The sequence below is a fragment of the Loxodonta africana genome, chromosome 8 (genome assembly GCF_030014295.1).
Source record: "Loxodonta africana isolate mLoxAfr1 chromosome 8, mLoxAfr1.hap2, whole genome shotgun sequence".
Classification (NCBI taxonomy): Eukaryota; Metazoa; Chordata; class Mammalia; order Proboscidea; family Elephantidae; genus Loxodonta; species Loxodonta africana.
Window position 1 is genome coordinate 12419032 of NC_087349.1, and position 24346 is coordinate 12443377.

The 24346-nt window shown below is 42.4% G+C and overlaps 1 protein-coding gene across 2 annotated transcripts in view; it reads left to right on the plus strand.

The window, feature by feature from the left end:
* Positions 1–24346, plus strand: part of PTN (pleiotrophin) — a 136909-nt gene that overhangs the window by 86042 nt on the left and 26521 nt on the right. For both annotated transcript variants that reach the window (XM_064290371.1, XM_064290370.1), the window contains exons 2-4: positions 13284–13399; positions 14309–14482; positions 17027–17188. In XM_064290371.1, coding sequence (XP_064146441.1) covers positions 13285–13399; positions 14309–14482; positions 17027–17188 — 451 coding nt within the window. In that variant the 5' untranslated portion in view covers position 13284. The remainder of the gene's footprint in view (positions 1–13283; positions 13400–14308; positions 14483–17026; positions 17189–24346) is intronic.

Below are 24346 nucleotides of genomic sequence, written 5' to 3' on the forward strand. Positions count from 1 at the left end.
GTGCCTGGCCAATCACCTGGAATCTTTACATTTTTGTATGTTCCCCAACCTTCATCTTCAGTGAATCTCAGGGGCCTGCACCTGCTACTGGTCTTCAGAGACCAGCCACGCGGGGAGAGATCAGTAGTTAGCAAATAAAAATAAAGATGTGGTGCCTCCAGCATTCATTTGTGCTAAGAAAAAAATAAAGCCAGGTGTGGGCATAGAGATGTGCCGGGGAGTGCTATTTTAGATACTGTGGTCAGTTACCGTATTTGATCCCAGGCCATTTTTTCTCTTCTTTGTTGTTTGACTCATTTATTTAACACATTTTGTAACATATACATGTCATGGTGTTTTCATTCACCTCATATGTATGTGAAAGCTGGACGATGAATAAGGAAGACTGAAGAAGAATTGACGCCTTTGAATTACGATGTTGGCAAAGAATATTGAATATACCATGGACTGCCAGAAGAACAAACACATCTGTCTTGGAAGAGGTACAGCGAGAATTCTCCTTAGAAACAAGGGTGGCGAGACTCTGTCTCACATACTTTGGACATGTGACCAAGAGAGACCAGTCCCTAGAGAAGGACATCATTCTCGGTAAAGCAGAGGGTCAGTGAAAAAGAGGACCTTCAATGTGGTGGCTTGACACAGTGGCTGCGACAATGGGCGCGAGCATAACAATGATTGTGAGGATGGCACAGGACTGGGCAGTGTTTTGTTCTGTTGTACGTAGGTAGGGTCGCTATGAGTGCGAAACGACTTGAGGGCACCTGACAACAATATGTCAACAAATATTCTAAACTTTATAAATGAACAACAACAACAGAAAGGTTCTGTCCCATAAAGAACTTATAGATTACTTAAGGAAGTGTTTCTGTGTGTATTTTATGTTGATGTTTATGTAGGTATATATACATGCACACACAGATATATATACAGATACACAATCCCAAGCACTCAGGCATACATGGAAAATCATACTATTACGTCAAAGGCTTTTGATAGAATTTCAGCATTGGAGGATATTCTAGTTGTTAGTTATTGTAATAGGACCACAAAGGTCCATGGCCTGTACTGCTGATAGTTTACCTCAGACAAGAACTTACTTCTTGGCTAGTGTGTGAGAGCCAGTCAGCTGGTGAGGAACCTTAGTTGACTTTTCTGTACCTGTCTCTCAGGCAGCTTTGTTATTCTCCATTTGCTTTGTGTATACTATTATAATGTGTCATTTACTTATTAATTAATTTATTGATTTATGAAGTAAATCTTTAAAAGAGAGTCAACTGCTAGTGCCGGTAATGAAAGAAAAGAGATTGAAGAGGACTAAAAGGTGATGGTTACTAAATATAATGGTCTAGAAGGCTGAAGTCATTTTTTTTGATTGTACATGCTACATTTTCTGGGGTTGATAATATGTTCCCTGGACATTCAGGGGTTGTGAATGACCAGAGCCTAGTAATGGCCATGGTACAGTGAGGTCCAGAGATAAAAAGGACAATCTTACTGTAGCAAAGCCTTCATTGAAAGTGAAATCCCTGAGCTAAGCCTCGGAAGATGATAAGGGTTTCCCAGGTAGAGGGTATGGGAAAGACCTAATCATACAGGGCAGCATGAGTAAACGACCAGTTGGTTTTGAAATGATTGTTACAAGTTTAGGAAATTATAAACACCTCCTTGTGACATATAAATATATAGATGAGTGAGAGAAGCGGCCCCATGAGAAAAGTCTTGATATTGTCTAGATGTCGTGGTTTTGGAGGAGCGTGGATTAGAAGGGAACAAAGAAGGGAGGAGGGAGGTGAGTTAGAAAATAGTACAATAGCCTGGTGAGGGAGAGAATTAGGTTGGCATTCTTGCCCAGTGAACATTCAGTGCTTTTCATTCATAGGAAAATTCCATCTAAATTGTCAGTTTATTGTCTTAATACAATCAAAATGGAAGGAGCTAGGGGCTGTTTAAGTTAAGTATTAATTATGATGTCATATTGAGGGAAGAGATTGTGGGTCTGCCTTGTGCCAGGTGCTGCATTCCTTACTTTTCATTGCAAAATCTCTAATCCAAAAGGTTATGTTATTGTTGTTAGGTGCCATTGAGTCATATCTGACTCACAGTGACCCTATATACCACAGAACAAAACACTGCCCAGTCCTGCTCCATCCTCATAATTGCTGTTATGCTTGAACCCATTGTTGTAGCCATTGTATTAATCCATCTCTTTGAGGATCTTCCTCTTCTTTGCTGACCCTCTAGTTTACCAAGCATGATGTCCTTCTGCAGGGACTTATCTCTCCTGATAATATGTCCAAAATATGTGAGACACAGTCTCACCATCCTTGCTTCTAAGGAGCATTCTGGCTGTACTTCTTCCAAGACAGATTTGTTTGCTTTTCTGGTAGTTCATGGTATATTCAGTATTCTTCGCCAAGACCATAATTCAAAGCATGAATTCCTCTTCAGTCTTCCTTATTCATTGTCCAGCTTTAATATATATATGAGATTGAAAACACTGTGGCTTGAGTCAGGCACACCTTAGTCCTTAAAGTGACATGTTTGCTTTCTAACATTTTAAAGAGGTCTTTTGCAGTAGATTTGCCCAGTGCAACGTGCCCTTTGATTTTTTAACTGCTGCTTCCATCCCAGTGGCCAGAATTGGGATTCAGACTAAGTTCTGACTTACTCCAAAACCCTTACTTTTTCTTCTATACCAAGTTGCAGAAGTTAGATGTATAAAAATGGCTAAGAAGAAACTAGAAAATTCTAAAAGTCAATTGCTGGTCACTTTTGATTATAATACGTGAAAGCAGTAGAAGAATAGTACAAATGACCCATGTCCCTTTTGAACTCATTTGGCTCCCCAAAATAATTGTATAAGCAAACTTTCTTGTCACAGTAATATTGTAAGTGGAAAGCCAAATCCATTTCCATTGAATACTTGTTTTAGTTGATTTACTTTTTCTTTGTCATCCCTACAAGCTTCTGTGTATTCAGAGTTGCGTTTCAAGTAGAAGGCAATTTTCGAGAAACCTAGACATTGTTGTAAAGATTAATAGGGGGCAGAGGTGAAAAAGCGACATGCTTTTAATAAAAATGGATATCTTACTTTACTACCAAGTCAGAAAACATTAGAGCAGAACATTCTGGGATAGCATGTTTAAATTAGATAAATGACAGTCATTATTTTTGGAGTGGAAAGGGAAACATTTGTAAAACCTATGATTTGTTTGGTTGGTTTTATTTTTCTTACCATGACATTAGCTAGTAATATGGATTATAGACTGGTAAGATTTCTGGTTTGACTGTGCTGCCTACAGGTACCTAATGAAACTGAGAGATTGTTGGTTGTTTGTCAAATCTAGGAAAATTAAATGGATCCAGAAATTGGGGTAGAATGGAGAGAACAAGGTCAGTGAGAATAAATGGATGGGTAATTGCTGAATTCGAGAAGAATTAAAGCTTGCAGGCAAAAATAGGACTGCCTCAGAAGAGACTAATAAAGAATTAAAAGTAATAAGTGGGTGGACCTTGATGAAAATATGTGTCAGTAAGAGATACCATAGGTCACTGGCTCTTTCTCACCTTGAAGAAACCATCCCTAACCATCCTACCTAACTAGTCCTCCTTAAGTCAGCCCTTATCACATTATTAATTTTTTTTTTCACAAAATATACCACAATAGGAACTTACTTTGTTTGTGAATTTGTTGACTTGTCCATTTGCTTACATGTTATTTTCTAACTTCTGCACTAAATGTAACCATCATGGAGTCAACAAGCTTACGCATCTGGTTCAATCCCTCATCCCCATCCCCATTGCCGGGAACAATTTATGTCAGGAAGGATACATCTCCTAATATACATATTTTTGAATAATTAATACATGGATAGACTATTAGTGGTAATTACAATATTAGTTAATATTAGCTGCGGTCAATATTTATAGAGGGCTTAAAACCGGCCATTGGCATTATGCTGAGTGAAATTAGTCAGTTGCAAAAGGACAAATATTGTATGAGACCACTATTATAAGAACTCAAGAAGAGGTTTAAACACAGAAGAAAACATTCTTTTGATTGTTATGAGGGTGGGGAGAAAGGAAGGAGGTATTCACTTACTAGATAAAATAGTAGACAAGAATTATTTTAGGTGAAGCGAAGGTCAACACACAATACAGGGGAAGTCAGCACAACTGGACTAAACCAAAAACTAAGAAGTTTCCCAAATACAAGCAAACAAACATTTCAAGGAGCAGAGTTGCTGGGGTGGGGGCCTAGGAATCATGGTTTCAGGGGACATCTAGGTCAATTGGCATAACTAAGTTTATTAAGAAAATGTTCTGCATCCCACTTTGGTGAGTGGCGTCTGCGGTCTTAAAAGCTAGCAAGCAGCCATCTAAGACGCATCAATTGGTCCCAATCAACCTGGAGCAAAGGAGAATGAAGAACACCAAAGACACAAGGAAAATATCAGCCCAAGAGACAGAAAGGGTCGCAAAAACCAGAGACTCCATCAGCCTGAGACCAGAAGAGCTAGATGGTGCCCAGCTGTCACCAATGACTGCCGTGGCAGGGAACACAACAGAGAGTCCCTGATGGAGCAGGAGAAAAGTGGGGTGCAGAACTCGAACTCTAGTAAAAAGACCAGGCTTAATGGTCTGACTGAGACTAGAGGGACCCCAGAGGACACGGCCCCTGAACTCTCTGTTAGCCCAAAACTAAAACCATTCCTGAAGCCAACTCTTCAGACAAAGATTAGACTGGACTATAAGTCATAAAATGATGCTGGTGTGCTTCTTAGCTCAAGTAGACACATGAGACTAAGTGGGCATCTCTTGTCCAGAGGCAAGATGAGAAGGCAGAGGGGACAGGAGCTGCTTGAATGGACACGGGAAATACAGGGTGGAGAGGAGAGGTATGCTGTAACATTGTGGGGAGAGCAACTAGGCTCCATAATGATGTGTGTATAAGTTTTCCTGTGAGAAACTGACTTGAACTGTAAACTTTCACTTAAAGCACAATTAAAAAAAAGACAGGCCGTTGGATATAGTAAGTACTATAAATGTTAAATAAATGAATGCCTTTCTGACTGATGCTAGGTGACCCTTCTTCCTTAGACTAAACTAATTATCATTCCTGATACAGAAGAAAAGATAAACATTTGGTTCTGTGACTAAAATCATCAGAAACAACGATTAGTAGTTAATGCTCCGTAACGGGATTTCTGACTATAAGTGACTTTGTTTGCTTTATAGGGAATTTCAAGGAAATTAAATCTGAGCTTTACCGGATTGCTGTCTTAAGATAGTTTGTGGTCAGGAAAGGGAAATGAAACACAGTTGCCTTATATTTCACACCATTCCGAATGTTTTATTAGAAAGAACATTGTGAATTGTAATTGGCTATTTGTGATATAAACTTTATCAGTGTGCAAGCTTCTTGAGGACAAGCAAAAACATCCATTGCATCAGTTATTACTGTTTTATCCTGAGAATCTAGCTCAGGAGCTTGGATAGAGTAGATGCCCCCCAAAATGTTCACTTAATGAGAAAATGTGCTAATGTTGAGTGAAGCGGTAGCAGGATGCAACTTAAATCTTCCAGTCCAACTTCTTCAGAGCAAATTCCATGTTCTGTGGCATCAACCAAGGAATGAGCCATTATTTTACCATGAATACTGATTTCTGCATTTAATGATGCGTTTTGGTGACATTTTTCCCTAGCAACAATTTTACCGAGCACCAACTATATGTTCGGTACTGGGTTTTGGGTGTCCTAGGTACCTGAAGTAAAATGGAGGTGGACCAGTTTCATCACACAAAGGGCATAACATATAGTTGCGAAGTGAGATGGTTTTTCTCATTTTCTACAGTTCAGTTGCATCTACAGTGAGTTCCATAGAACTCAACACGGGATCCACTGACCTCAGTAAACTCAAAAAAAAAAAAAAAGACGGGGGGAGGGAGGTGGTGAGGGGGCTAAATGTCCTTGAGTTTGTTTTAATTTACCAAAAAGTCAAAAGGCAGAATAAACTTTTCCCCCTTTTAAGGCTGAACAAGTCTTTAAAAAAAAAAACCCAAACCCTTTGCCCTTGAGTTAATTCTGATGCACAGCATCCCTATAGGAGAGATTAGAACTGCCCCATAGGATTTCCAGGGAGTGGCTAGTGGATTTGAACTGCTGACCTTTTGGTTAGCAGCTGAGCTGTTAACCACTGGGCCAAGTCTTTAGTTGGCCTTAATTGTGTCTCTTTCTGTGTCTTTGTCTCACTCTCTTTTTTGCTTTTGGATAATATTAGGTAGGTCAAAGTTTAATATGTTTCTTAATACTCTGGATTATCTCTATGTCTACATCTTGTAATTTTCACCATAAATGCCCTCTCTGGCAACTGTTATAATCATTCCCATTTTACAGATGTCAAAACAGGGCTAATGGTTGTAACTGGTGATTTGCCCAAGGACAACCCTAAAATAAATGGTGGAGCTCAAATACCAGCCAAAGCTTCTTCCTCCAAAGTCCGTGATAGTCTTTCTAAGCTGATAATTGACTCTCACTGAGGGAGAGTCAATTATCCTGTCCCTGTGTTTACATCATATATTAATTTCCTAGTGAAGTCATAACAAAATACTGCAGGTGAGTGGCTTTAGACTGCATGTCATGGATTGAATTGTGTCCCCCCAAAATATGTGTCAACTTACCTAGGCCATGATTCCCAGTATTGTGTGGTTAGCCTCCATTTCGTGATCTGATGTAATTTTCCTGTGTGTTGTAAATCCTAATCTCTGCCTGTGGTTAATGAAGCAATATTGGATTATGTTATAGAGGATTAGGGTGGGATGTAACACCCTTATTCAGGTCACAGCCCTGATCTGATGTAAGAGGAATTTCCCTGGGTTGTGGCCTGCCATCTCCTTTTATCTTACACAAGATAAAAGGGGAGAGAAGGCAGCAGAAAGATAGGGGACCTCATACCATCAAGAAAGAAGAGCCAGGATGGAGTGTGTGCTTTGGACCAGGGTCCCTGTGCTGAGAAGCTCCTAGACCAGGGGAAGATTGATGACAAGGACCTTCCCCCAGAGCTGACAGAGAGAAAGAAAACCTCCCTCTGGAGTTGGTTCCCTGAATTCAGACTTCTAGCCCTCTAAACTGTAAGAGAATAAATTTCTATTTGTTAAAGCCATCCACTTGTGGTACTTCTGTGATAGCAGCACTAGAGAGCTAAGATAGAATTTGGTACTAAGCATGGGGTGCTGCTCTAAGAGATACCTACAATGTGGAAGTGGTTTTGGAATTGAGTAATGGGTAGAGGCTGGAAGAGTTTTAAAGTACCTAATAGTAAAAGCCTGGATTGCTTAGAAGAGTCTGTTCATGGAATTATGGACATCAAAGACAATTCTTATGAGGACTCAGAAGGAAGTGAGGAGATCTGTAACACTGGAGATGACACAGATGATGAGAAGTAGCAGCAGAGAAACAGCAGCAGCAGAACCAGGATACAGGTGTGAAACAGTGTGGGAGCCAACCCACAGAGCAAGAGAGCTGAGTGCCTTTGGGCAGGAGGCTTCCTGGCAGATTGAGGTGCCCCTGGGCATTTACCAGTAGAGCTAGGCTTTGCTGATGCATGGAGCAAGAGAGCGGAGTGCCTTCTGACTGAGGTTTACTGGCAGAGTGGGATGCCTCTGGGTACTTATCAGTAGATCTAAAGAGCTTCATGACCCTTACCCAAGCAGGGCAGAGGCCAGTCAGCTGAAGAAGCCTGAGGGGCTGACGGGTCAAGAGGCCAAGGAACCAGGAATAAGAAGCTGAAGAGACAAGAATCACAGGAAGCAGAGCTGCCCTACTCTCAAAGGGTAGCGCCATGACCCCTCTGGGGTCTCAAAGGGTGGGCCATGGCCTTCTAGGTTTTACAGAGTCAGATCTTTACCAACGTGGTTCAGGAATGTGGGGCAGCCTTTCACAAGTGCCAACGGGATGGGGCCAGATCCACTACCTAAAGTTGAGGGGGCAGGGCTGGCACGCCCAAGGGGCAGAATAGCTGGGCCTGCTGGGGCTAAAGGGATAGGATCACCATTAAGAGGACTAGAATGGGGTTGCCCAAATCTGAGGGAGCAGAATTGCTGTCCCAGTTGGCCTGGAAGGCAGAGCTGAAGCCCAGGGCCGAGAGACTTCCTCCTAGAATCTGGAGAGTGTGGCCAACCCACAGTCTGGAGGGTGGGGCCATTGTGTAAATTATCTCAAAGAACAGAGGATTATTTTCAAAGCCTTGAGGACTAGTATAATGTGTTCTGCTGACTTGATGCCTATTATCCCTTCTTTCTCTCTGATTTCTCCCATTTGTAGTGGAAGTGTCTATCTTGTGCCTGTTCTACTATTGTACTTTGGAAGCAGATAATTTGTATTCTAGATTTCACAGATGAAGAGGAATTTGACCCCAGGATGAAATTTGGACTTGGAGTTGATTTAAGATTTTTAGGATGATATGATGGGCTGAAAGTGTTTTACATGTTGCAAGGACATAAGCTTTTGGGGGCAAAGGATGAGATATCGTGGATTGAATTGTGTCCCCCAAATATATGGGACAACTTGGTTAGGCCCTGATTCCCATTATTGTGTGACTGTTCTCCATTTTGTGATTTGATGTAATTTTCCTGTGTGTTGTATCCTAATCTCTGCCTGTGGTTAATGAGGCAAGATTAGGTTATGTTAAAGAGTATTAGGCTGGGATTTAACACCAATGCTCAGATCACGGCCCTAATCAGATGTAAGGAAAGTTTCCCTGGGGTGTGCCCTGTGTCACCTTTTATGTCATACCAGATAAAAAGGAGAGAGAAGGGAACAGAGAGAGCAGAGAGATATGGGACCTCATACCACCGAGAAAGAAGAGCTGGGAGTGGAGCATGTCCTTTGGACCCAGAGTCCTTGTGCTGAGAAGCTCCTAGACCAGGGGAAGATTGTTGATAAAGACTTTCCCCCCAGAAACGACAGAGAGAAAGCCTTCCCCTGGAGCTGGCACCGTGAATTCAGACTTCGAGCCTCCTAATCTGTGAGAGAGTAAATTTCTGTTTGTTAAAGCCATCTGCTTGTGGTATTTCAGTTATAGCAGCACTGGAGAGCTAAGACATCTCAGAAATTTATTGTCTCACATTTTCGGAGGCTAAGAGTCTGAATTCAGGGTAGGGGCTATCTGCAGACCTGTGCCCTCTGCCTGCTCTAAAGGAAGATCCTTCCCTGTCTCTTCTAGCTCCTTGTAGGTAGCTCCCTGTGTATCCTGGTGTCCCTTGGCTTGTGGATGCATCTCCACTCAGCCATCTTTCCTCTGTGTTTCTTTTCCTCTTTTGTAAAGGTGCTTCCTTAGATTGGATTAAGACCCAACCTTCACCAGTATGACCTCATGTTAACTTAAGTGATAACATCTTCAAAGACTCTATTTACAAGTGAGGTCACATTCATGGGTACTGGGGGTTGTGCTATTGCTGTTAGTTGCCACCTCTTTGATTCTGATTGATGGAGACCTCATGGGGTTACCGCACCCATCGCCATCAAGTTGATTCCGACTCATAGCAACCCCATAGGACAGAGTAGAACTGCCCCATAGGATTTCCAAGAAGAGCCTGGTGGATTCGAACTGCTGACTTTTTGGTTAGCAGCCGTAAGTCTTAACCGTTATACCACCAGGTTTCCTATTCCACAGGGTTAGGACTCTAGTATATCTATTTGGGGACACAATTCAATACATAACAAAGCAGGTATTATCATCTTAAGAACTCTAGACCACATGAAAATGATGAAGGTAAAGGGAGATGACTTCTTCTAATCAGCTATTTCTCTAGTGAAGAGATTGGGATGTAACATATTAACAATTTCCCCCTAGAGTTAATTTCCTTAACTTTACTTTATTCATTGAGGCTTCAACACTTAGTGATTGAAACAGCTCAAACTAATTCAACCATTGAGTTGAAGACTACAGTCATTGATGGTAGTCTTCAACTCAATAGTTAAACCCAATGAAATTCAATACAGTAGAGCAGGACAAGTTTAAAGAACGACTACAGTCGAAGAAAAGGGGTGAAAAGTAAGAAACTTACTCAAAAGAACTGAGGCAATTTAGCAAGCCTCCATCTCCCACTGTTTCATTTTTCTCAGAGTGAAAAGTAAGTCATGATTCTTCCTGAAGGTCGATGTTCTTTCTTCTGGCTCGTGTAGCCCCCTATTTTTGGGGAACAGGCAGTGTTAAACTCAGTCTGGGGAGAGCTTTTGCCTTAGCTTTGGACAAATAAACAATCCATTATGCAGATGTCACAAGCAAGAGACCTGCAAGCTATACAGGTACTAATGACTCAAGTGTTTACTAGAACCTTGAGGCCCCAGCATGCTAAGTGGTGTATTGTTTGGGCACATATAGGTTTTTAGTTAATTTTAATCATCCCTTTTCAAAGCCCCTTAAATCTTTTCTTTTAAATAACCTTTACTCATTTTCTTTACCCAGGCAATCTAGATTTTCAACACATACGCTTAAACAAAATGGTAGGCAAAATGGGAGGAAGGGGAGAAAATTTTGAAGGTGAGAAAGGTGTTCTCAATTCCAGCCTTTTGCAGATCACGTGTTGTGCACAGGCGACTCACTGTAATCGTGTGCATTTTCCTTAGAACGTTTCAGTGCTGAAATTCACCATTTACCCACTTCTTAAGACTCTGAATTGTTCTGAACTGATACCAAAAACAGACAGAGTGCGTTGCCACTGCTAACTCCCCGACTCTCATCCCAAATCCTGTCTCCCCTGCTTTCCACTCGGCTCATACCTCAGTGACATTTATTTGTCTTGTAGGTCTTTCTGTGACTCAAAAATTTAAATGGTGAGGGAATTCTGGCCTGCATGGTTTTTTTTTCTTTCCTTGAAATTAAGTGAACTTAATTTGATTGAAGACAAAGCTTTTCAAAAATAATAATACAAGAGCTTAGCAGTGTAAACCTAGACATGCTGAGGATAAAACTGGCCAGTGATTTAAAGCATTTTTCTGTCAAAATGTGTGTCATGTGGTGTGTGTGTGTGTTGATTGTGTTATTTATGGAGGGTACAGTTCTTTCCATCTCTGCCAAGTGACCAAGTGTTTTCAGTGGGCTCGGAGGGGCTGCTGACCTCTCTTCCTGCTGAATGTGTTATAGGGCCCTGAAGAATCAGCCCAGACCCAGAGTAAACCAAACCAAACCAAACCCATTGCTGTGAAGCCAATCCTGACTCCTAGCGACCGTGTAGGACAGAGTAGAACCGCCCTGTAGAGTTCCCGAAGAGCACCTGGTAGATTTGAACTGCCAGCCTTTTGGTTAGCAGCCATAGGTCCTAACCGCTGTCCCACCGGGGTTTCCAGACCCAGACTAGCCACCTGTTGTTTAGTCAGAATGTTCTCTCAAGTTGTCACAGTAGCAGTTGCTGAGTTCTCATACTTCTGTAATTCACAGCTATCAAAATATTTCAGGGTATTTGTAGGTAATTGTTAAAGATAAAGTCAAATTCAAACTTGGAGAAGAAGACATTACAATTTAAAAGTTGGGAATTGAAAAGCTAACTTATTCTTTAAGAAAACTCAAATGAAAAGTAACTGCCTCCGGAGTGGCTGGCCACTCTTTTGTTCTCAGACCTTTTGGGGAAGACAGCAGAAGACTTCCATTTTGCATTAAACCTAAAAAAAAAAAAAAAAAACCTATTGATGTTTAAATCCTTTTTGAGTATATGACGAAAGTGTATAGCAGTAGAGCTGCAGGGGGTACTCACCTCTGAGAAGCCTTGTCCTTCTAAGTTCAGCTTAGCTTCTCATACTGTTCACGCCCAGTGAAGGCATCAGAAAAAGGTGCCTCAAAATCAATGGCGACTTTTCTGTGAGAGCATCAGCGGAGTAGAGGTGTAGGAATTTAGCATTAGAAGGAAAAACAAAGCTCCAGTACTGAGGTTGTAGAAACTGATGGCGATGGTGAATAGTTAGCCAGAACTTGTGATTCAGTGAGAGGATCAAATCGCCAGATATTGATTTAAATTTATAAATTAAGTATGCTTTATCCATACACTTGGAATCCTAAATCAGCAGTGAAAAAATAGCACTGACATAGGACAGCATTTCCAATGTCCCAGAAACAGGACAGATTCAGTAGCAACTATGCCATTTTATAGACAGTTTTTAATGAGAGAACCAAGTTGCGGAATGAATGATCCCATCCCCAACATATGAGAGAATAATTGGCTCTCATAAGGGTTTTATTGCTCACATTCAAGACAGTATGGAAACATCTAAACCAGTCTATTACCACATGTAGGAAAAACCCTCAAAGTTAATGACCACTGGCCATTACTGCCATTTTATTTGAAATATAAAAGGCTGTGAACACAGCAGATGGAGATTAATTAATACCTGCCAGGTGAGTGGCTACAACCACTGACTTGGTGTAGCCATTGGGAAGTGAGTGTGTCTTGGGGCTTGGACCAAGGCTACCTCAAGTATGTTTTGGCACAGTGTCCCTTGGCTGGCACAAATGTTTTCAAGTTTTAGGGTAGTCCTTCTCACGTTGTCTTGAGATTTTGATTCATATCAAACGTGGAGAATTTCAAATTAGGAGGGAGTGTAAAAGCTATTCATGATATCGGAGTGTTTAGCGGATTTTTAGCAGATGTGAGCTTATGAGTGTGTTTGATATTTATCACAGGCGCTAAGCTGTCTCTACTGTTTTCTGCTTCAGTCTTCAATTGATCTATGAATAATGATGATAAGATAACACAGTAACGGTCAGAGAAAGCCTAAAATTTCAGAGATGTGGGTAATTAACAACGCATTTAAGATAAACAGTGAACATACACTTGCATAGATAGTCCATTTATTATGCCCATTTAAATTATCCATGTGGACTTCAACCCTAGGGTCAATTGTGGGTACCATTAGGATTTTTGGTAGCTGGCTATAGTGATTGACATTACCAACCTACTCTATCAGCAAGACTTTCCATCACCGTCAGCTCAAACACATCGCCCAAGTTCTTTCTCTTGCACAACACCTAAGTCATACTTAGCAAATGGCTCTGTGCAGACCTGTTGGATTTTATAAGTGAATACATGATTGACTGCACAAGAGCCCTTATTTCTGTGGCTGTTGGAGAGAAAAAATAAAATTCCATCCAAGGTAATTGCTGTGAACCAACCTGAGATCTAATATTCCCGAAATGGAAAGCAGAGATCTTCATCAAGGAGTTCAGTGAACCTTCCTCTCTGACTTAAATTGATGCCACTTTCTTCTGTCCCTCTGTTGTTTATCCCTAGAATGCAGTCCCAACAGTACCAGCAGCAGCGTCGAAAATTAGCAGCTGCCTTCTTGGCATTCATTTTCATTTTGGCAGCTGTGGACAATGCTGAAGCAGGGAAGAAAGAGAAACCAGGTAAGCAGAAGGGTTGTGAAGGCAAGGTGCTTCATGGACTAATGTCCGTCTATCTCAATGACTTGCTTTTTATCCTTCTTCCCTCCCTACCATCCTTCCTTCCTTTTTCTTCCTCCCTGTATCCCTCCCTCCTTTCCTTTTTCCTCCCTTCCTTTCTTTTTCCCTTCTAAGTAATTAGAGGATCCTGCGCACCATCTGCTCTCATTTCCTCCCTCTGTGAGTCCTGGAGTGTGGCTGCTGATTGTCACTCAGATGATGGTCCTACTGGCAGCTGCCATATACGCAACACTGTGTGGAACGTTAACCAGAAATCAGATGCTTTACTTATATTGCCTTCAAAAAAGCCCTGCAAAGACTTTTCTAAATCTCAGATTTACATGGGTGAAAACTGAAGCCCAGACAGCTTCCCCAGTGCCTCTCAGTAAGTGGGCAGTGAAGTTGGGAGTCAAAGTTCTCGATCCGCCATATTTCTCTCAGGCCATTCTATCTACAAGTCGGAGAAGGGGGTATCGACTTGCACTGAAAAGGCTAATCAAACAATTTTTACTTCTAATAGATTGCATTCTCATTTTTAAGGCTTAACTGCTTTTGACTGTCTCTTCTTCTGTAGAAATACCTGTTTCTAAGAAGAAATGTGGGCAAATCACTTAGCACAGTCCCTGACATATAATAAGAGTTACGTTAGTATTAGTTCCAGCTCCTTCCTCAGTTTTCTCTCTCCCTTCTCTTGGTCATTTATTGACCAAACCATTCAGCTGACACCCATCGACTTCCTACTATTAACTGGAGAGTGAGGAGAAAGGTAGAAAGTATTGACCCAATGATTAAGGTGCTCAGAAATGAACTTGGTTTTAAATAGGCATTCCAGCATTTTCTGAAAGCTGACTACTTCTCCACCATTCTTTCCAGAAAAAAAAATGAAGAAGTCTGACTGTGGAGAGTGGCAGTGGAGTGTGTGTGTGCCCACCAGTGGAGACTGTGGGCTGGGCACCCGGGAGGGCACCAGGACCGGAGCCGAGTGCAAGCAAACAATGAAGACCCAGCGATGTAAGATCCCCTGCAACTGGAAAAAGCAGTTCGGAGGTACATCCAACCTGTTGTCCTATTGATCCAATTTCCCACACAGAGAATCTTCTGTTTCTTCCATGAAATGCCTTTTTGAGGTTGACTGCAATTTGTTTAAAGTAGGTGTATTTTATTTAACACAGAGTGACCCCAGGGTTTCTGAACCTGGGCCTTACTGACATTTGGGCCAGATAATTTTTTGTCGTGAGGACCCAACCTGTACACTGTGGGACATTTAGCAGCATCCCTGGCTTCCACCCACTGGTTTCCTGCAGCATCTCCACCACCAGTCAGTAAGACAACTAGCAGTGTGTCCAGACATTGCCAAATACCTCTGGGCAGAAAATGGTCACTGGCTAAGAACCACTGCCTTACCCAATAGGAACATGAACTATACCCTTAGTCCCTCTGGCAGTATTTATTCATCCCTCCACCCTCTTATTCTTCCATTCTGAGTTCCTCTTATTGCCCTTTCCCCTTTTCTTATTTACTTCCCCCCCTTTGCTGTGTCTCTCTCTCTGCCACCTTTCGGTCCTCTCTCTCTTTTGACCTCCTCCCCTCTCTCTCTATGGGGGAAAACAAAAACCCATTGCCATCAAGTCTATTCCAACTCATAGTGACCCTATAGGACAGAGTAGACCTGCCCCATAAGGTTTCCAAGGAGCAGCTGGTGGATTTGAACTGCTACCCTTTTGGTTAGCAGCTAGGCTCTTAACCACTGAGCCACCAGGCTCCACAGAGTTACTTATCAAATGCAACAGGGCTGTTTGTGGCCACTTCTTTTTTTATTGTGTGTTAAGTGAAAGTTTACAGGTCAGTCTCTCGTATAAAAATTTATATACACTTTGCTATGTGCTTCTAGTTGCTCTTCCCCTAATGAGGCAGCACACTCTTCCTCTCCACCGTGTATTCCCTGTGTCCATTCAGCCAGCTCCTGTCCCCCTCTGCCTTCTCATTTCACCTCCAGACAGGAGCTGTGTGGCCATTTTTCACAGACTTTTCTCTGACTGATGATAACCAGCCCCACTCTGACTTCATCCACCTATTCAAAACAAAATAACCTCTTTCTTCCACGTCCTAAACTTTATGTCCTCTTTAGCCACAGTGAGACACAGTACCCCAGATACCCTCCTTTTGTTCAGTGGAAATGCACTGTGGCCTATAGGCAATTGAAGGAAGAGTATGGATTTACACACGTATTTCTTTCCCCTTCCATAACCTTTGGGGTGCTTTTACTGAGTGGAGACAAGTTGTATAACAGCAAGGTGGATTCTGATACATTTGGCCTTAGATACTAGATGGTGCACCCTAAATACTCACCTGCAGAAAGGTAAAAAAATATGTCTTAAAGGACTTGTATCTAGAATATATGAAGAACTCTTACAACTCAAGAACAACAAAAAAAAAAAAACCTAAAAATTGAATTAAAAATGATCTAAAGACATTAAGAGGCATTTCACCAAACAGGATGTACAGATGGCAAATACACCTGGAAAATGTTCGTCATTAGTCATTAGGGAAATACAAATTAAAACCACAATGACATGTCACTACTTGGCCTTTCAGAATGGCTAAAAAAAAAAAAAGTTGTACTAAGACCAAATAATAGCAAGGATGAAGAGAAACTAGATTACTCGTATATTGCTGGGGAGAAGGTAGAGTAGTACCAAAAAAAAAAAAAGAACCAAACCCGTTGCCGTGGAGTTGATTTTGACTCATAGCAACCCTGTAAGACAGAGTAGAACTGCCCCATAGGGTTTCCTAGGCTGTAATCTTTAGGGAGGCAGACTGCCACATCTTCCTCCCATGGAGCAGCTGGTGGGTTCCAACCACTGACCTTTTGGCTAGCAGCTGAGTGCTTAACCACTGTGCCAGCAAGGCTCCTTGTAAAGTAGTAGAGTCACAATGGAAGAGCGTGACAGTTTCTCATACAACTAAATATGTGCTGACCAAATGAACCAGCAGTTGTACTCTTGGGCATTTATCCCAGAGGAGTGAAGTGTGTTCACACAGAAACTTGTCCACAGATGTGGAGAGCAGCTTTCTTTGTAATAACCCAAATCTGGAAACATCCCAGATCCCCTTTAAATAAACTGTGGTACATGGTATCCTACTCAGCAAAAAAAAGGTGAAAGCTAGGAACAACATGCAGTGACTTGGATGGACCTCCAGGGAATCCTGCTGAGAGAAAAGTGGACCTCAAAAGGTGACAGACTGTATGACTTCATTCATACATCATTTTTGAAGGGACAAAATTATAAAAGTGGAGAACAGATGAGGGGTTGCCAAGGGTTAGGGTGAGGCTAAGGCTCCTCTGCCTTTCTCAGTCACACCAGGCTGCCTCTCAGTGCTGCAGACTCACGGGACTCTGGTCATTTTAGCTAAATGTATCTAGAATTGTTAAATGGCAGCACTTCTGGGGACCTTACCTATCACTTGATCTAACCCTCATGTAACAAAGACTGACTCGTTGTTCCTGACTCGGCCAAAAATGTGTCTTTAGTATCATGGCATCCCAATAGGATCTCACAGAGATTTCTGTTTTCCTCTCCCTGCCCTTAGCGGAGTGCAAATACCAGTTCCAAGCCTGGGGAGAGTGCGACCTGAATACTGCCCTGAAGACCAGAACCGGCAGCCTGAAGCGAGCCCTGCACAACGCCGATTGCCAGAAGACTGTCACCATCTCCAAGCCCTGTGGGAAGCTGACCAAGGCCAAACCTCAAGGTAGGTGCCTGCGCTATAGCACAATCTCAGCGTAAATGGATTCCTTGACTCAGGCGGGATCTTTAGGTGTGGAAACCCATTTTCCAGAGGGAAATCTTAGGAAAATCCCCTTTAGAAAGGGATTGAAGAAGTCCAATAATTGAACATCACACAAGTACTTTCCTGCAGGTAGTCGATGAGTTCATATGAAACATAATTAATATACTGAACTGTGCATGCGAAGATGGTAGACCTGGCAAATGTTTGTTACCTTTATGTTTACCACAATTAAAAAACAAGATTATAAACAAGGAAGTAAGAGACATTAAAAGAAAAATGAAGTCTTCTGCATAGATGGCTGGTGCAGTCTCCTAGGACAGATACATCACTCGGCAAACAGGCCAGTTAAGGCAGTTGTTGTGTGGTGTCCATATTTCCAAACTTGACATTGAGACTCACATGCTGACAAATACGAACAAACTTAACAGGATCCCAAGGCACAACAGTTTAAATCAAGGCTCTCCCAGATTATCCTAGGTATTTAGTTTTCATGAAATTGGGTAAGTTATTTACATAATCCCCTCCTCCACTGCAAAGCTTGGTAGAGTCTGTATTTCTTCCACTTTCTTCTGAGCCTTTATGTTGGGTTTAGTTGGATTATTTTACCAACTACATACACTGGGGATTTTTAAATTGTAGAGTGCTATCGAATTCATTTCCAGAGAGCCAGACTGTTCGCATGCTGGAGAAGGTAAACCCACAGCAAACGTCATGGCCATGGTTTTGTACAAATGGAATCCTATGAAGGGAAGAAAAGGAGGCATTAAATTCTTTTATTTCATGACCCTCAAGAACAAACAAAAAAAAAGAAAACAAACCTTTTGCTGTCTAGTCGATTCTGACTCATGGCGACTCCATGTGTTGCAGAGTAGAACTGCCCTATAGGGTTTTCTTGGCTGTAATCTTTACAGAAATAGACTGCCAGGCCTTTCTTCCATGGTAATGCTATGCGAGCTTGAACCACCAACCTTTTGCGCCACCCAGGGACCTTTGTTGACCGTCAGTGGACTCAAAATTAGAATATTCTCTTGGCCTCTGCTCACATTTGAGCTCTAAAATTGACCTGAGAATTCATACTGATCAGGTTAAATATATATAAGGAGAAACTTAGAAAATGGCCATGAAGCCCTTAATAAATGAAAATAAGAAAAACACCTGAGAAACAGGAAGATGAGCTGGTTTGCTGCTAGTGGTCATAAAGGACTCTCTTCACACGCCTGGCTCCTAAGCCTCAGATGCCTTTCTCAGGGAGATGGTTCCCTCCGACCTGGAAATGGCCAGGTGCAGGTGGAATCTGCAGATGGAGAATCTTAGGATTAAGCTGCCTTTCCAGACTTCAGCGACCTGTCTATTATAGTGGGTGTTTGGAAGCCACGAAGGGGTGTTGGAATGTGGGTAGTGTTCGTACAGTAAGTGCTCATGCCAGCTTTACAAATATCACTTGTCTAGAGACAACCTGTCGGACCTAATCAAAATGAATAGCCGTGTCAACTAAGTGACACACATCCCCAAATGGAAGAACTCAGACATGCAGTCTTCAGATTAGTTTATGTTTAACTCAGCTACAGCGCCAAATTGTTCGACACAAATACAGGGTAAAAAGAATTCCAGGTGTCCCCATGCTCAAACGAAGTACTTCTCAGCCTGGACTACACATTAGAATTTTCTGGGGAACTTACAAAAATCCCAGTGCCAGGGTATAACCCAGACCAATTCAGTCAGCATCAGTAGTTTTCTAGATGCAGCCCAGAGTATGGAGAATTGTTGCTCTCGTTTGAAACCCACCGACAGATACCACACACATGTTCTGTCTCTGTCCCGTCTTGGTTCTCTCCTGTGAGTGATTTGGTGAGAGATGGTGGTGAGCCTGGGTAAATATGGAAAATGTTGAAATGTTTGGAGTAAATGGGAAAAACTGGGAAAGTGATTTATCAAGACCCCTCAGGATATTTGTTAAAAAAATTAATTGAGCACTCTCTTTTAATTGGACTTGTAGATATTTTACCTTTTGACAATTTCCCCTCCAGTTTTAAAGGTTAAAATTTGGTTCAGGGTGTTGTCTTGAAAAACAGTGGTGAAATTTCGAGTGAGTTGGCATTCTGTCTCCCAGTCTTTGGACATGTTATCAAGAAAGATTAGTCCCTGGAGAAGGACATCACGCTTGGTAAAGTAGAGGGTCAGTGAAAAAGAGGAAGACCCTCGATGAGATAGACTAACACAGTGGCTGCAACAGCGGGCTCAAATGTAACAAGGATTGTGGGGATGGCGCAGGACCGGGCAGTGTCTTGTTTTGTTGTGCATAGTGTTGCTGTGAGTCAGAACCAACTCTTTGGCCCCTAACAACAACAACAACAGACATTCTGTAGTTTTTATCATATTAATTAAATAAGGTATATAAATGAGACTGCCCTGGGTGAGCTCTGTATGTCATAAAGCCACAAGTTATGTGTTTTATAAGTCATTAAAATGCAACGTTCCTTTTATGCATCTCAAAGCTTTGCTAAGTTAACCCTTCTTTCCCCTCTGAACAAAGGACAGTTTTGTGAACGACTTCACGGCACCAGATATTCTTTACAAAGGACCATCTTGTAGTAAGAGTTGAGCCGGGGCATCAATCAGAAAGAAGACTTTCTGCATGGGAGTCATACATGCTTTCCTTTCACGTATTTTATTTTTTGGTTGAAATAAAGTATAACGGGTGGTATGTGTGGGTTGTAGAGATTTCTGTACCTTTTTTCCTCAAATAATCGTGAATAGAAATCATAGCTTTCCCTTTATGAGTTATTTTTTTTTTTTTAGCCTTAAGATGGCTCATTTTCTTCTGAGCAATGGAAAGGTAATAATAAAATGGAATCTATGGTACCATGACTATGACTGTTTCTACTGTCATGACTGGCAGTAGATGTTTTACATGCATTATCTCATGGAGTCCCATGTACCCTTGCTGGTAGATATTATTATAAGGGAAACTGAAGAACACTAGTTAACTCCTTTATACAACAGGACAGGAGCTGGAGGGTGCAAATGGTTAAGTGCTCAACTACTAACTGAAAGCTTGGTGGTTCGAATCCACCCTGAGGCACATCAGAAGACAGCCCTGGCAATCTGCTTCTGAAAGGTCACAGCCTTGGAAACCCCATGGAGCAGTTCTACTCTGCACACATGGGGTTGCCATGACTCAGAACGAACTTGATGGCAACTAAAAACACCAAAAAAACCAAACCCACTGCCATCAAGTCAATTCCGACTCACAGCGACGCATCACTAATAAATGATGGAGCCAACATTTGACGGACTCTGGACAGGGCTTCTCTTTCGTATCCTGCTGATTCGTCACCTAAATCCCATATGGGTATAAGCTAAACTCCGTGGGTTTGATTTTCCTTTGAAATGGGAGAAGGTTAGCTTTGTAAAGCCCAATACTGGTGTGCAGGATGACTCTTAAATGGAAGAAGAGATTTTCTACCACATTAATTCTGAAGTGGTTCTGGAAGACATCCACCAGAATCTACGTTCTAGGAAGACAAGGACTTGGCCTCTTTTGCTCTTAAGTGACTCTCTCGTGTCTAGAACAAGGCCTGGCATATAAAGTGCTGAATAAATATTGTGTAGTAAATGAATGTTAAAGGGGAAAAGGCATTAAACACAGTACCCCTCCTCCTCAAAGCCCAGCAAGACATCAAAAACTGGTGGATACGGCCTTAAAGACATCATGTAACCCAACTTTTTTCAAAGTTATACAATCATAAATTACCTTTTTTTTTTTCTTTCTCCCCTTCATTCAGGAAAGAATGAGCCAGCAATGTTTTCTCCTGTTTTACATCAGTACATGAAGAAGTTAGGAGTCAGGGAACTCCCATGGAATATATGCCCAGTTTTCAGTTAGGTACTGTGATACAAGCACTTCCTCACTTAATTTAAGCTTCAGAGTAACCCTGTGCGGTAGGTTTTAGTTATCCTGCTTTATATACGAGAAAGCATAGGCTCAGAGATGTCAAACCACTTTCCCAAGGCCTCACAGCTTGTAAGTGGGGGGGCCAGGATTCAGATTCAAGCTCTGACCCACCCAAAGCCCCCGTGCTTTTCTGCCTCACAGCATGCTGCCTGTGGATGCTACAAACCCATAGGACTCTGGTCATATCTCACATCTCCGTGTCTAGAGCTTCTGTACCTGATGTAACCCTCATATAACAAGGACAGAGGAAATCTATGACTGAGCCAAGGCTCTTTGGGTTAGCAGAATCTGTAAAAAAAAGCTACAAACCCATAGGACTCTGGTAATACCTCACATCTCCGTGTCTAGAGCTTCTGTACCTGATGTAACCCTCATATAACAAGGACAGAGGAAATCTATGACTGAGCCAAGGCTCTTTGGGTTAGCAGAATCTGTGCCAGGTTTTATTTCTTTCTGACTGTTTTTTTTTTGGAGCCATTTTTCAAGCATGGGAAAAATAGGAAAGGGACTTTCCATAGGGGTGAGGTTTTTGTAAATGACAGTATAGGGTATTGTGGTCTTGAGGAAAATAATTATCTTACTGAAATACTTCAGTGTGAGTATTTCATAAAACCCAGCCTGGAGCTCATAGCCAGAAAATACTGTTCTTGCTATTGTCATCCTTCTCATCAAACACGTGGTCCGACTCTGGTTTTCCTTTGTTTATGTTCCTTTAAGGAACTCTTTTTGGTTGGTTTCTACCTCTTTTGTCTTGGGAGATGATTTTCAGTGTGAAAAAGCATACTTTTTAAACTTTAGAATGGAACAAAAAGATGTTGGCAAGGTTGTGCTTACCTGGGATTAAATCAAGAGAGACTGAGAAATATCCTCGTAGCTTGATTACTAAGAAGACGTACCTTGGGGTGCCTTAATATCTAGAGTTGGCATCTAAACTCTGGAAAATCACTAACTATTCCACTCGCTTTGGTGAAAAATTGCCTGAAAATTCATCCCATTCCAGTGTAACACCGTTACCTCTTGAGTTACAAAAGTGATCCTTCCTATTGCCATGTCGGTATGGCGCAAACGCTACACTCTAGCCTTGATTTACACTTAGGATGATACTTGATGTCCCGGGGTGGTGGTTGCTGGGTGCCGTCGAGTCTATCCTGATTCACGGCGACCCCATGTGACAGAGTAGAACTATCCCATAGGGTTTTCTTGGCTGTAATCATTACAGAAGCAGATTGCCAGGTCGTTCTCCCTCGGAGCCACTGGGTGGGTGCTGTCTGCCCACCTTTCAGTTAATAGCTGAGCACTTAACCATTGCACCACCAGGGCTCCTGAAATATCTGGTCAAAGGTCTTACTCTGTTGTGTTATGTCACCGCATTTACTCTGAGAAGGACTTTCAGTCATCCACGTCTGTGTTCTGTATCCAAAACAAGAGAGAACATTGATATCTCCACGTGGACATCAGAATTAGAAAACGCACAATTGGCATGCAGCTTTCCTGGGAATGTGGGCAGTGACACTGTGGGGAAGGATAATTGAAAGACTGTAACTAGGAATTTGCTTAATCGGCCAGAGTCTAGGGGGATAAATCAGTGAAAAATCATGTTGGATACTTGAGATTTACATTTCTTAGGAAAGAAGATTAAGACCTTGAATCGGCCAGAAGTTTTAGATACACCAAGATACTCTGTAGCTAATTGAAGCAGAAAAGGGTTTATTCAATGGTTTTATGCAGCTCACAGGCTCTTCGGGAGGGCTGGAGAATCAGGCTTGGGTGCTGCATAGGCAGGAATAATGCAGACAGAGACACCAAATCCAGGAGAAACGTCTAATAGCACCGCACGTGATCCATCTAGCAGAAATTCTGCTCCTGAAATTGCCAGCTGCTCACACATAGAACGCTAACATTCGGACCCTGAAAACTCCACCATGCTGTTGTTAGGTGCCATCGAGTCGTTTCCCACTCATAGAGACCCTATAGGACATAGTGCAGTTGCCCCAGAGGATTTCCAAGGAGTGGCTGGTGAATTTGAACTGCCGACCTTTTGGTTAGCAGCTGAGCTCTTAACCGCTGTGCCACCAGGGCTCCAGAAACTCCACCATAGCTGTCCAAAAGTCCCCGACACTCCTGCCGCCTTTCTTACCAGAATACCCAATCTCCCCAAATGCAGCCTCTGGCTCGGGTTGCTCACTTCTACCTCCGAGTTGCACTTAAACATGTCTACTTGGAATTGACGTGGTGGTTACTAACAACAACAACAACAAGGCTTGATGGAGAGGAGTCCTGGGTGGTGCAAATGGCAAGTGCTCGGCTACTCCCCAAAAGGTTGGCTGGCTGCTCGAGCCTGCTCAGGGGCACCTGGGAAGAAAGGCCTGGTGATCTGCTTGCATAAAGACTACAGCCAAGAAAACCCTATGGAACACAATACTACTGTGACACACGTGGGGCCACCAAGAGTCAGAGTTGACTCAAAGGCAATTGGTTTGGTTTTGGTTTACTTGGTGGAACCTCGGTCACCTATTAAACCTCACTCCAAGGGAGTCTGGAAAATGTCTCCCTAACTTGTCAGACTCTATAATACAGGAAGAGAAGTTGAACGGGGCTTAAATGGGCATTTAGGGAGCTAATTTATGATATCTGCCAGGGAATGTGCAGGAATGCTGGAGTGTGTTCAAGCAAATCAGACCTAGCCCTCTCGCCCATTGGGTCACGTGAGGCACTGATTCCACTACTTGGAGGAGAAGTTTCTGATAGTAATTTCATATTGGGGAAGTTGAGTACCCCACTATAGAGAGAGTTCGGTCTCTCAGTAATAGTTTTCCAGGTCAGTTGCAAGTGTTGAGTTTTAGAGAAACCTGTAGGGATAATTGGGCTGTGACCAAGTGGAAAAGGTTGGAAATGGGAGTCAGCCTGGGCTGACAGCTGTGTATAAAATATTAGAGCAGAGAATTCTTCGGAGTGCAAATAAATGACTCTTCGGAAGGCCACACGTGTTTCTCAGTGGTCCCCTTGGAGGATATCTCACTGTGGAATCAGAGGATGGCCAAGTCCAGGGGGATGCCAGGACGGACCCATCTGTGGGCGAGCTGTGGCCCTGGAGGCAGTCCTGCGTGTGTGGTGGGTGCCACCTGTAGAGAAGGCTCCTGTAGAGCAGATTTCTGAGCTGAGGC